The 14433-nt window shown below is 39.7% G+C and overlaps 1 protein-coding gene across 2 annotated transcripts in view; it reads right to left on the bottom strand.

Moving 5' to 3' along the window:
• The window catches only part of LOC146785612 (arylacetamide deacetylase-like), a 209690-nt gene that overhangs the window by 27114 nt on the left and 168143 nt on the right, over positions 1–14433 (bottom strand). For both annotated transcript variants that reach the window (XM_085634870.1, XM_085634872.1), the window contains exon 4: positions 14045–14216. In XM_085634870.1, coding sequence (XP_085490996.1) covers positions 14045–14216 — 172 coding nt within the window. The remainder of the gene's footprint in view (positions 1–14044; positions 14217–14433) is intronic.

Consider the following 14433-nt stretch of genomic DNA (forward strand, 5'->3'; position numbering starts at 1 on the left):
CCCCCAAATCAATTACTCTTTAAATGCAGGGCTGGCTCAGTAGGTAGGCATACCTCAATTATGGGGTGATGATTTCAACTGTGTGCTTTGCCCAGAGCTTGAATATTCTAAGGGTCTGATGAGACACACGTTGGCGGCAGCTCATGCTATAATAAATATGGGCTTCTGGACATGTGGTGTCACCACTCCCCAGATGACCCAGGGTGTACTCACTACACTAATCTACTGCTCATGATATCCACACATCTATTAACTTCTGGTTGTTGTCTTGTGAGTTGGCCCAGCGGGCCCAGGGGGCCCAGCGATGTGGACCTCTCCTTCGCACATATTCAGACCACTCCACAGTAATATTGGAGATGGAGCTGCAGCCCGTCCGGGAGCCACATTTACATGGGACTTCCCTTCATACTCATTATTAGATACAGTCTTTAGGAAAGACCTGTCACAAACCATAGATGAGTTTTTCCACATAAATGTTGGATGAGTAGACAAGTTTGCTATGGTATGGAAGGTGTTTAAAGTTTACATAGAGTAGTTCTGTTGTCCAAACACGATGGTGTTTGTTCTCACCCTCCATAATCAACTGGCACAACTCGAACTAGAGCTTGCAGAATTGGAAAGACAACACAAGGAAACTGGGGAAAGATCTCTCTTACCTAGTATTAGACCAAGATTAATGTGTATCATGATGTGATACAAAGTTAGGTACAGCATCTGGGCAAGTATGAGCTGGCTCATGTGTACAGGGAGAGCGAATGCCCTAGTGCCATTCTATCCGCCTTGATGCGACCCGTTGGGATGACGAAGCAATACTGGAGGTGTTGGATGAACAAGGGAGGCTGGTGCACACTACCGAGGAAATCGCCGAACATTTTTGAAGGTACTATACTGATCTATATACTGCACAGCCAACCGAGGATGAGGGTTCTACCGCAGGCTATCTTGCACATATAGAGATGCAGTGATTCACAAACAAACAAAAGAAAAGTCTGATAGCACCGCTACAGCATGGGGATATTCTGGCTGCATTAAAGGAGATGACATCTGAGAAGGTGTCTGGTACAGACAGGATCACTGTAGATTTTTACAAGGCCCATCAGAACCTAATGATCCCCCACTTGGCTACTCTGTTTGAAGAAATGGCAGCGGAAGGGCAGATGCCCCTTACCATGAGGGAGGCTCTCCTGGTCACCCTCCTGAAGCCAGTGAAGCTGACAAACGCCTGCTTATCACATCAGCCACTATTCCTATTAAATGTAGACAGAAAACTATATGCTAAAATACTTACGAATTGTTTAGCTCTGATACTCCCGGGTGTGGTGGGGGCTGAGCATTCTGGGTTTGTTCCGGGATGAACCCTAACTTATAATTAAAAAAAAAATATTGGAGTGGTCCAACAGCTAGACACAGAAGTGCGTGCTATTGCACTCTTCTTGGATGCTGAAAAATGAATTTGATTCTGTGCAGTTAAGCTTTATGAGTGCAGTGCTGTGGCAGTTTGGGGTGGGGGGCATCTTTTTACAACTCATCAGTGTCCTATACACACGTCCTACTGCTTGAACTTGGATTAATGACATGATTTCTTGGCCCATTGACATTGGCATGGGTGCCCCCTGTCTCCTCTGCTGTATGGATTAGTGGTGGAGCCACTGGCCTGTGTGCTACAGGAACTTCATGCGAGCCACAGTCTACAGTTCCCTAATTGTAGTTTATTATCCCAGCATATGCAGATGACACGTTGCTGTATATACGTGACCTGGAATACTACCTAATGCCAGTATTACTGAAGGTGGTCCTTTTTGGAGGGCACTTGGGGCTGCGTATAAATTGGGATAAATAAATCTTCCTTCAACTCACACCAGTCAAGACCCGGATGCAAAGAGACCGCTGCACTGGACAATAGAATAGGTGTGCTCTCTGGGCACCCGAGTGCACACAGATCCGGAGGTGGTACTCCTAGAAAACTATGACAGGGCAGTGCAGAAATTAATAGAAGCAATAGACCATTCGATTAAATTACCATCATCAATTGCTGGTCAAGTGACCATCATGAAAATCGTGGTGTTCCCCCAATTCTTAATCCTGTTTACTGATATCCCACTTGCCCTTCCTTGATCAATCTGAGACACCCTGAGGGCACACATGATCTGAATGGCCTGGGCCGGGGGAAAGCCTCAGGTACGTTGGCAGACTGTTCCATTGCATTATGACATGGGTGAACTAAATGCTCCTGATCTTGAAATCTACTACAGGGCATCTCAATGTAGTTTTGTGCATTACTGGATACACAGACCACAGGATCTTCCACCCCTGTGGTTGGGACATGTAGTGGCAGCCCTCCTAACCCTACCACAGGTACATTTCCAAAAGCGAGTACACCGTTACCGTGTGTTTGATTCATTGAATGCCACAAGCTGCTCCTGGGAGAATTTCCAAGTGATAAGCGGGTGCACATCTGTACTTACCATATGCACAATTGCTAATGCCTATGGTTTCATATGGGAATAGAGAAGAGTGCAGTGGAAGCACTGGGAGCTCTTGGTGTTCACACCATGGGAAACTTCTTCAAAGAGGGTGTAATGCGTAGCTGGGATCAAGTACATGACCCTAATACTGCACCCACTGAGTTGACAAAGTTTAATTACTATAGAACTACACAAGTTATGCGTAAACTCCTAGGTGATGATTTATTGGGGCCCTTGGAGCTATGGGCCCTTTCCTCCCTCTTGCAATCACCCACCCCTGCCCATATAGTAGGCAGGATCAATGCATATGCACAAGAGGCTGGCAGACCTGGCCTAACAAAGGTATGGCTGGACTGGCAAAGGTACCTGCGTGTTAATTTCACGAATGAACAATGGCAATATTGCTGTTCGGTCTTGGGGGTCGTTTTTGGGGTATCACAAATTGGCACCAATTATTTAAATAAGATACCACTTTGGAATAGATTAGTGTGGAAAGGATCATGATCATTGATATGCTTGTTTTAAATTTTCAGCACTGATGATGTCCATATTGGACGAAATGCATTGGCTGGATTAATTTTATTGATGACTGGATTGATATGACCACTTCTATTTTCAATGTATCATGGATTAAATACATTTGGAATTGAAAATGCAACTAAAAAAGACTTCCAAGAGACCTTTTGTGACTGGATGATAATGAATATAAGGACCAAGATCATGCTTTTGTGAACTATTATACAAAGGACGGATTGATATTTATATGCTCCTTTTTCATAGGTTTGAACTTTGTTTGAATTTCCCAGATTATACAACAGTGCGCCATTGGTCAAAGCCCTCACTGCCAATATGTTGTGTTCGAAGATAAACTTTATTAAGTTTAATAAAGCCTTCCCATGTTAGCCAATGGTGCTAGTAGCACTACAATAGGGAAAGTTTACTTTGGCTGTTTTCCTTACCAGGGCATATAAAACATATTTTATATTGTCCCTGGTGCCTTATGAGTCATAAAAAGGTAGTTTTGGACATTAAAATTATTTTTAATTCCAAGGTCGCATTTGGACATAATTTATTTTTGAAATTAGCCTTCAAGGCAGGTCTGACTTCAAAATGACAGCAGACACCACAACAGTGCATAATTAAGTGCATTATGTCCACTGGAATCTCTAAAAACCTACATGCCCTACCATATACTAGTGACTTAAAGGCAGGTTGTCTTTGCCAACTAGAATTACACCAATTACCATATACCTTTAGTGGTCAGATGACTGACCCTGGGCCTGGTTAGCAGAGTCAAGGGCACTTTCAGAATCAGTAACCACAAACATCAATTAAAAAAATGGGGATGTCAGGGCAAAAAGGATGACTTTCCTACAGTTCCTGCTCGGTATTAGGGGTATGAAAAAAAATGATGAATGGACAAATTAAGGAAATACTTTTTAAACTATCAATCCCAGCTCCTTTTTTTGGAGTTTTATAGTAGAGTCCTTATGAATTAGGAGATCGATCGTCTGTTTATAAAGAGTTGCGGCAAACAGCCATGGTGACTTCCAGAATAATTTCTACAAATCACTATTAATGAATTATACTTTTCTCCTCTTGTTGAGCTTGGCTGTGGATTTTCTATTGTCTAAGTGAAAACAAATTAGCAAAAACCCTGTTACTTTATAGCTAATTTCCATGCAAGTAATATCGATGTTCGGTAGGAGTGTTGAAAATTTGTGAATTTGCATAACTACTCAAAATTACAGCAAATTTACACAAAATTATGGATAATTACATGAAAAGCAAATTGTTATTTTTCACTATATTTAAGGGTGATATTCAATCTTGTGTCATTTCTTGGCACGAGGAGGCATTTTGACAAAATCCCCACAAACAACAGCCTCTCACTCTCTGTTGTTTCAGTGAATTTGCAGTAAAAATTAGCAATTTGTGCTAACTGTTTTACAGCGAATAGAGAGGATGTCTGTTAGCCTGAAATCGGTCCCAGGATGCTTGTTTCCAGTCCAGGGAAGACATGGCTTCGCAGTTCGGACTGGACTGTTCCCATGAAGCACAGGGTCAAGACTGATTTGCATATAGCTGTGTCTGAACTGGGGTTGCGAACTGAGCTAAAGAACGATGATGGATTCAACCCAGATCTGTGACTGGGGGTGAGTTTCTGAAAAGTTTAAGCACTCCGTCCATCATCTCCTTATGTTTGCTTTGTTCGCCCTAAGTTGGCAGGGTGAGCACAGACGTGGGTCCCTTGCTCACTTTGCCACTGGATTCAAGTTAGCCTGGCTGATTAGGGCTATGAGCCCAAAACTGGTCCCAGGATGCTTGTTTCTGGTCCAGGGAAGACATGGTTTGGCAATTCGGGCTGGACTGTTCCTATAAACACAGGGTCAAGACTGATTTGCATATAGCTGTGTCTGAACTGGGGTGGCGAAGTGAGCTAAAGAACGATGAGGGATTCAACCCAGATCTGTGACTGGTGTGAGATCCTGAAAACTTTCAGCAGCACTCCGTCCATCATCTCCTTGTATTTGCTTTGTTCGCCCTAAGTTGAAAGGGTATGCCAAGACATGGGTCCTTTGCACACTTTGCCACTGGATTCAAGCTAGCCTGGCTGATGAGGGCTTTTAGCCCAAACCCGGTCCCAGGTTGCTTGTTTCTGGTCCAGGGAAGACATAGCTTGGCAGTTGGGTCTGGACTATTTCCATGAGGCACAGGGTCAAGACTGATTTGCATATAGCTATGTCTGAACTGAGGTGGCAAAGTGATCTAAAGAACGATGATGGATTCAACAGAGATCTGTGATTGGGGGTGAGTTTCTGAAAAGTTTCAGCGCTCTGTCCATCATCTCCTTGTGTTTGCTGTGTCCTAATTTAATGGTATAATTTTGGGAATTCTGCATCACAGCCGTGGTGCGAAATTCCCAATATTATTTTAATGATGTTGTTGTAATTTAAATTTCTCACAGGTCAAATGTTTTGTTGACTGTACATATGACTGCTTCTGAGGGGAGAACTAGAAAAGTGTTTTTTGCCTTAAAGATACATTTCTGAGAGGCACCTCTGATTTTCTCCTCTCACTCACAAATTAATAATTTTATTTTGCCATTTAAGGAATATTGGAAGCAATTCACCTGTTCCACATGTTTGCATAATGAAAAATCTCAGATTGCTAACCGAAAAAAATAAAGCATGATAAAAGACTAAATACCTTTTTCATATCCATTGTTATAGAGTACCCCATAAGCCAATGCTGTCAATTAATACATTTTCTTTGAGTTATGGCTGAAAACGATTAGGGCGTGGCTTCGGTGCCATTGAAGATGGCTGCCTTTACGTGAGGCTCTGCGGCAGAGTGAAGGAACGGGAAGTGTCCGGGTGGCATTATCATTTGTCCAGTTCTACAAATGGATCCTGTGTGGAAATGAAGAACTCCTGCACACTTTGTTGTAAACAGGAGTGTCTGGGGTGAGCGGAAACCAAAGTTTTTTCTATTTCTTCTGCCAGTTGCGTTTTCCTCTCAGGTCTCGCAACCACCATTTTATTTTTTCTAACACTCTTCTGCCTCGGGCGCTCCTCTCCTCACACATTCACAGGAGCTTATAATGTAACGCTGTTCCATAGCATTCGCTTATTTTTCCCTGAAGCTCAGTGACAATGTAAGGTTTTTTCTGTATGAAGGCTTTTTTATGGCATAATCCATTTTTTCTCGCTTTACAAGCTATAAATGGGTTTTTCACAGATGCTTTACTTCAACTTGCCATTCTGAATGCAACTTTCATGGGACTTTCTGAGATTTGACTTTTTCTAGTCATTATGTATTCCTTCATCTAAGTCATTCAAGAGAGTGCCACTGGTAATACATTGTTTATGGTAAAAATACGGTCTACTCATGGTGTTGAAAACACTCCTGACTCTGAACCATTAGCAGACTATAATCCTTTCAGTATTCTTTAGGAGAATATGGAAGACTTGGAGTCAGGTGCGTCATCCCCTACCATAGGTGGTGTGCCATCCAACACTCCTTGTCAAGCCTCTAAGCCTATACCTAAATTGCCATCCTCTTTGGCATCTTTGTCAGGTATATGAGTTAAGAAGGAACCACCAATATATAATATCTATGGAGGTAATCCTTGAGGAGATACTTGCGCTCAAACCATATGTGGAAGAAACAAATGTTCGCCTTGAGAATCTCTACGACAAATGGTCCAATATGGAAGAAAACTTACTCAGATAGAGAACCGAGTGGAGTCTGTTCAATCTGTTGTGAACTAAGTACCTTCTATACATAGAGAGGTCTCGCAACTTAAACAACGGGTGGAAAACCTTGAAAATCGTGATAGACGCAACAACTTGCGCATTTATGGCCTTGTGGAGGTTCTCGAAGGCCCTAATACTCTCTGCTTCTTTCAGTTCTTTGTCCTGAAAATTCTTGGTTTTCCTGAATCTCCAGCATTAAATATCCAAAGAGCACATTGTTTAGGGCATAGCCAACAATCATCACCTTCATCAAATAAGCCAAGAGGCGTTATTGTGAATTTTTTGGAATACATTGACTTACTTAAAGTTTTACAAGCAGCAAAACTTAAAGGCAAAATCTCTTGGCAGGGATCTGCTCTTTTCTTCTCTCAGGACTATGCCAAGGCAACGGCGGATCGAAGGAAGACGTTTTTGAACATGAGACCCGCGTTTCGGAGTTTGAATGCCAGATATGGTCTTTTTCATCCTTGCCTTTTTAAGGTGACTTATAAAAATAAAACCATCATCTATGAGGATCCTGTACTTAAAGCGGTTCATGGATAATTGTAAAGAAGAAAAAATGGAGGTTGCCCATATATCGACTGCTTGATTGTTCTGTTAAAGTTATCTTTATATAAATTTGTCTTGTCTTCTCATGTTTTACAGTTGTCCTATTGTATTTCTTTATAACCTATGCTCTTTTTCAATGTCAGATGCGGTCTTCATGGCTCCTCTGTATGTGATGTTCATTCTGTCTGGATGATGTCTCTCCTTCCCATTTTCGTCCTGGATTTTCCCGGTTGGTTGTGCCGTTTTCCTTATGTGGACCCACCACCCTCGTTCTCATTGTATGACTTTGGTATGTCTTCTTGTTTATTCCTAATTTTTTCTCTGTCCTGGTCCTTTCCATTTTCCCTTTTCGGATGTATGCTTTTCTTATGATTCTCTTTCGGGTTTCTCCATATATATATATTATGTCTCTCTTACTTCTTCTTTTCTTTTTCCTTCTCCATTTGCTTTTTTCCTCTGTTTTCTTTTCTTACTTGTGATTTCTTGATATTTCGTACATTCGTTTTTCTCTCATATGCATTCCATCTCTACTAATATTGCTCTTTCCTTTTTGCGGAAATGTAATACTTATATGATATTAATGTATTTTGCTGATTGTTGTTATTTACATAAAATTTAGATTTGTTACTTTATATTTAGATGGCTTTAAGATTTATATCTTGGAATGTTAAAGGTTTGGGATCACCTATAGAACGTCAAAGGGTTTTATCTAACCTTTCTGGTTTGAAGAGTAGCATTGTTTTATTACAATAAATTAATGTAACTCAAAAGGAAATATCTAAACCTAGGCGGCAATGGGTGGGTCATACCTTTTCCTCTCCTGGTTTGGGGAAACTCAATGCTGTAGCCATTCTTTGTCACAAATGTTTGGAAATTCACATTATAGGTCAGGATGTAGATGTAGATTTCCGCTTCCATAGTAGTCAACAAAATCCCTATGACTATTTTTAATTTGAAAGCCCCTACTAATCCTGATGAACATTTTTGGCCCTAGACTTTATCTAAGTTAATGTTGTATAGCGATGATTATCTACTAGCTGGTGGAGACTGTAACATGGTGTTCGGCCCCATTAATGTTAGGCGTTCTAATTCTAAATTTATTCCTTCTCATGTGCATTTTCAATTTACATTTACTATATCTCAAAGATCCCTTGTAGATGCCTGGAGATTATGTAACCCCTCTCTTCAAGAATATACTTTCTTCTCTCCTGTGTATTCTTCTCAAACTCAAATTGATGACTTTTTTATTTTTAAAGCTCTTACCCAAATGTTTCTCACTCTGATATAGGTTCTTTATTAATTTCAGATCCTGCTCCTGTCTCATTGGACTTAGACTTGCTTCACCCTATTGAGGGAGTTAGGAGATGGATATTCAATAACTCCCTTCTATTGGACCCACATTTTACCGAAGGTTTTTAGAAATTTGCAGACACAAATATTTTCTAGAAAATGAAACCCCACAGACTTTTCCTCAACTTATTTGGGACACTTTTAAAGCTGCCTCTAGAGACCTCATTATTTCTTTCGTAGCCCAGAAAAGGAAATCCACTTCTAAGAATATACAATTACAATATAGTACATAAAAATGAAGATTTTTTTTAGAATTAACTGAGTTCTTCCAAAATCTCTATACTCCTGAATCTCTTCCTCATCAAGGTGATATTCTTCAGTACTTATCCTCCATTGCTCCTCCTTCTCGTCTTAATGTGTACTTTTCTCCATTAGATGAGGATATTCAGATTAATGATATTCTTAATGCTATTGCGGGTATCAAAAGAGGAAAGCCTCCAGGACCAGATGGGTTCACTGTAGAATTTTACACACATTTCTCTAAAATTCTTATTCCTAAACTGCATCAATTGTTTCTGTACTTTATCTCTACCCAGAAATCTGGTGGGTCTTTTCAGGAGGCTTTGATATGTCTTCTCCCTAAAGAAAAGAAAGATCATACCTGGTGTCAAAACTATAGGCCTAATGCTTTAAACAATTTGGACTATAAAATATTTGTGAAAATACTTGCCCTTCGTTTGGATTCTTTATGACCCCACTGTTCTTCAATGTACTAAGTAAATCTAAGACATATAAGTATTCATTAGCAGCAATTTTGCTAGATGCTGAGAATGCGTTTGATGGAGTTAGTTGGCCTTTTATTTTCTCAACACTTTCTTGGGTTGGTTTTGGCACAAATTCTAATAATTATGTTTCTCTATTATATTCCTCTCCCAAATTCTTCATTCTGGCTAATTGACTTGTGTTTTCATCGTTCTCCCTTCACAGAGGTGATCGAAAAGTTTTCCCGTTATCTCCTTTATTATTTATTCTTGCCCTAGAACCCTTTTTAATAAAAACTCGATTGAACAAAGAAAAATAAAGGATTTCTCTATGGTGACAAACATTTAAAACTTTCAGTTTATGTGGATGACATCATACTTTTTATTTCAAATCCACAGACTTCCTTACCAGCATTTTTGACAGAGGTAGATGATTTTGCTCTCATCTCAGTTTACAAACTAAGCGCTGATAAGTATGAAATTTTTCCTTTAAATAAATCATGTTTTCATGCTGATTTCTCCTCTTCCTCTTTTCATTGGAACTCAAATAAAATTAAATATCTTGGATTATGGTTCAATGCCTCTATTAAAGAAATGGTTACTCTAAACCTGAAAGAGTTACAATCAATATTAACTTGGTCTATATATTTATGGAATCCTCTATATCGGCGTCATCTAAATACTATAAAAACGATGTTAGTTTGTGTAATATTGTTCTATTTATCCAATATTCCAATTAATATTCCTAACTATTACTATAAGAAATTATATAGTATTTAAAAAAAAATCTTTGGCATATAGCTAGAATGTCTCTCTGTAAACTTAAAATACCTAAACAGATGGGAGGAGTTAATTTTCAAGACTTCCATTCCTAACATACTGCTTTCTTTCTTAAACAATCTTCCTTTCTATTGTCTGAAAATGAGTCTGTAGCCTATCCTTTATAGGTAGATTTTGAAAAATCTTTTTTTCATCCCTTTTCTTTTGAGGAATATATTTACCTTTCTCATACTCCTTTAACTTTATCTTTTCCCTTTCTCAAAAATGTGCGTAATATTTTCCAGCCCCTTTTCTCATCTTCTCATGATGAACGAACACAGTTTTTAAATTCAGCAATTTGGTATAAAAAAACATATTAAGATCAATAACAAATTCGTTTTTTGGAAAGATTGGTTAACCTATGGATTTAGATGGACTCACCAACTTTTTCAAGATGGATTCTGTGTTTCCTTTTCAGTAATTCAATCTCGCTTTTCTGTTCCTAATTTATGTTAACCCAAATACTTGTCCTTAATTGCAGTAGCTCAATCATTTTACAATAAATTATCTTCTAACCATACACTTACTCCCACACCTCCTGTTATAACGTCAATTTTATGCAATTCTCCTTCTGCTTCTCAAATATATAAGCATTTAACGTATATTTCCATTACTTGAGATGAAACAGAGGTAGAATGTAGTTGGGAAACTTATTTGCAAAACTCTTTCTCTATTTCGGTGTGGAATAAAATTTGGCCTAAATTAAGGAAGTCTTCTAGAGCAGCGAATACCACTAAAACTTTGTTTTTCATTTATAATAGACTTTTGATCACACCAACCAATTGACCCTAATGTTCCTTCTACTTGTTGGTCATGTACTGTTTCTTCAGTAGATCTCAAACGCATGCTATTTGAATGTCCATCTATTGTTAGTTTTTGTATACAAATCTGGCAACAGATAAATACTATAGGGCAGATCTACAAGGAAGTGCCGCACTTCCAAAGCACAGGAATGCAACATATTTACAATAATATGTTGCATTCCTGTGCTCTCCCCTGTGCTGGCGCACAAACTGCTACCATGTGCCGGCGCAGGCACCCTTGCACCATGGTGCAAGGATGCCTGCATCATGGGGAGATTGTTTTTGTGTAGGAAGGGGCCCCTTGCTGCACAAAAACAATCCCTACAGGCATTTTCCTCTTTCAATGCGTGCTGTAGAATGCAGCACTCTTTGAAAGAGGAAAAAACGAGGAGAAATAAAAACATTTCTCCTCGTTGCACCTTGCTATTCCACCCCTGGGGAGGTGTAGCATTGACACGCATTCCCAGATATACGATTCCTCGTAAATCTGGAAATATGTCTCGTTCCATGGATGTTGCGTGGGAACATCCACAGCAACAACCATGGAACGCCCCTTCCAGTGCTGCGTGTGAAGGGGCCATACTTACAAGGAGAGGAAAAGTCACGCAGGGTGGCTTTTCCTTTCCTTGTAAATATGGAGAAGTGAAATGCGCCTCCAGTACGTCACAAAAAGTGATGTACTGGTGGCGCAGGGGGCTCGTAAATCTGCCCCATTCTTTCACACACATGTTCCTTTTTCCTTAACTCGTATTTTTCTAGAAAGCATTTCAGAAGTTTGGTCGTCTCAATCCAGTAATGTGTGTATAATTGATTTACTCCTTGCTATCGCCTTTCAACAGATTACCAAGTCATGGAAAGATGCATCTTCTGTATCTTTTCGGGCATGGTGGTATGAAGTCTGCTACAATTGGGCAGAGCTTAAGTACATCCTATCACTCTTGCTATTAAAAGAGATCTTCTCTGGTTACCTATAACACATTTCTTAAATTCTTCTGCTAAAAAGACATCTTCACATAATTCTTAAATTTAAGAAGTACCCAAACCTCCTTGAATTTTATACGTTGTTGTTTAACGATTATATTCTGTTGCTTCAATTAATTAGGAATTGTTATGTATAACTGTTTTGCCTAGTTTGATAGTATATGATTCTCCTCTCCCTTTTTTCCCTTTCCCCCTTCTTTTCATTTTTGTGATATGACTTACCTTTGTATTTATATGCTTATTGATTATGCTGCACTTTATTGTATTATGTTCTGCATATTCATCAAATAAAAGACTTTTTAAAACGGCTGAAAACAATTGAGAGGTAAGCTCCATTATAAGGTTAGAGATTATGGGCATTTAAAAAACTATTGCCTGAGGAAGGGCTAGTAAAAATTCAGGAAATGTCCTTGCTCATGTAACATTGATTGCTGTTTCAAAGTCTCCCAAGGTTCTGGTAGGAGCTTGTACAGGGAGAACGTCTTCTACAAGGCATTTTCTACTTTAACCAATAATCATGGAGCAAAGAATTAGGAAAAATGCTGCGGAATCTGCATAATCCAAAATTTGTACATTTTTTGTGCATCACAAATGTTTCACTCAGTCTTACTTCTGAACCACACTAGTTGTTCACTCTTGGTTTAGTGCTCCTGAAATACATACATAGTACAGAAGGGAATGAAAAGAGTTGTGCTTACTCATCTGCGATACCCTATATGGAAGAGCAAACAAAGTGGTTCTGCAATATACAGTGGGTGTTCTATTATGTAGGGAACGTGAACAGACCCATGAAAATGAGGGTTATGTGTGCACATGGTTCTGCTCTATAACAGTTACCCAGGTGCCTGGGCACAAAGATCCTTCAAGAAAGTACCACTAAAAAAGTGGTCTACAGTAACTTGGCCATCTGGCCACGTTGTCTGAGAAAGTAAAAAGTGTCTAGTAGCCATCCACAATTGATCACCCCACCATGTAGATGTAAAGTCAAAGGCTGCACCCCTCATTTTGGTGGAGTCCATGCCACATTCCAAAGACAGGCCGGTGGTGTGCCTGGTTAAGCAAATTGCCAATATCCTTGAGGCATTTGAACCATGCAACCTATCGCTACTGTGTTTTCCTGAATTCCTCTGCAAGGGTGGGTGCATTTTGTGGCTGCAACTATCACTGCAAGTGTCTTTAGGAAGTACCTTAAATACCCAGTTTTCAGCAGACTACCTGCTGAACATCACACAATTGGAGAGCATCACTGCATTGTTTCTCTCTAGTGCTCTTTCTGGTACATGTGCAACTCTTAAGCCATCACACCACTTTGGTAACAAAGCATCCATGAATTCCAATATGAAGAGATGTGGTCAATCTGAGTTGCAAGTGCTTGTCGACTCTGAGTCTCTGTTATGTAATGTTATGTCAATTTGTGGACAGTACAACTCACTCTGGAGGGTATCTGGATGCTGAAAGCAGGAGTAGCAAGGGCCAATCCTGGCCTGAGGTCAAAGAGCCTTATCTTCGGTTTCTTGGAGAAGAACTGAGGGAATGGTTCTGATGTGCAGAGGCAGTTTGTTCCAGGCTTTACAAGCAAGGTAGGAGAAAACCATCAGGTGGATCTGGTTCAGCATATTCGATGGATCTGTGCAAGTCGTATTCCAACTGCTAGGTGTCTGATATATTGTAAACAAGAACTGGGAATTACAGTGGAAATTGTGCTTGCACTTGAATTCCTCCATGCTCTTCTCCTGTTCTCATTTCTAGTACCTTTCCCCCTTGTGTACTTCACCAGTTTCTTCCTACTAAAATCTCCACAGGGAAGACCCTTGAATGTGCACTATTCCATCACTCTTGTAATACTGATTCTGCCACCATGAACTAAGTCTATGGCCACATCGGAATTATCACATTTCTTCTAATGAGGACTTTAGAGTTTTCCCTTGAGTTAATTCAAAGAGTTAGCTCATGTCATTGGAAACATCATTGTGCTTCTGTTGTTGGGAACAGTCTTATCTGCAATGGGCACACAAATGATGGTACATACGGTCACAAATAAGGTCAGTTCTAGCAGTGTGTAATTGGCTCTATTACAACATAAAAATCATTTTCACATACAATTGACAATCTCATACCTGCTGTGTGACGGCTGCAGCCAAGTTTCCACCAGCACTGTCCCCTGACACACAAACTCTCTCTGGATCAACATTGTACAGGTGAAGAATTCCTTTTTGTAGAAAATACTTTGCAACAGCATATGCATCTTCAAATGATGCTGGAAAGTGATGAGCAGGCGCTAACCTGTAGCTAAGAATAAAAAATCATGTTAATTGAATCTCTTTAGTAAACTACCAGCTACCACATGGTTCCTTGTGGGGTTATGTAATTGGGACATTTTGATTATATGTGGTTCCAAGGTCTACTGTTTGTGTATGTGATCACTGGGAGATTTTTGATTTCCACTAAATACATGTTAATGAGATTTATTGTTCTTTATGTGTTCTGGACAGCAGTGGAAAAGAGA

Source organism: Triturus cristatus, chromosome 11 (genome assembly GCF_964204655.1).
Source record: "Triturus cristatus chromosome 11, aTriCri1.1, whole genome shotgun sequence".
NCBI lineage: Eukaryota > Metazoa > Chordata > Amphibia > Caudata > Salamandridae > Triturus > Triturus cristatus.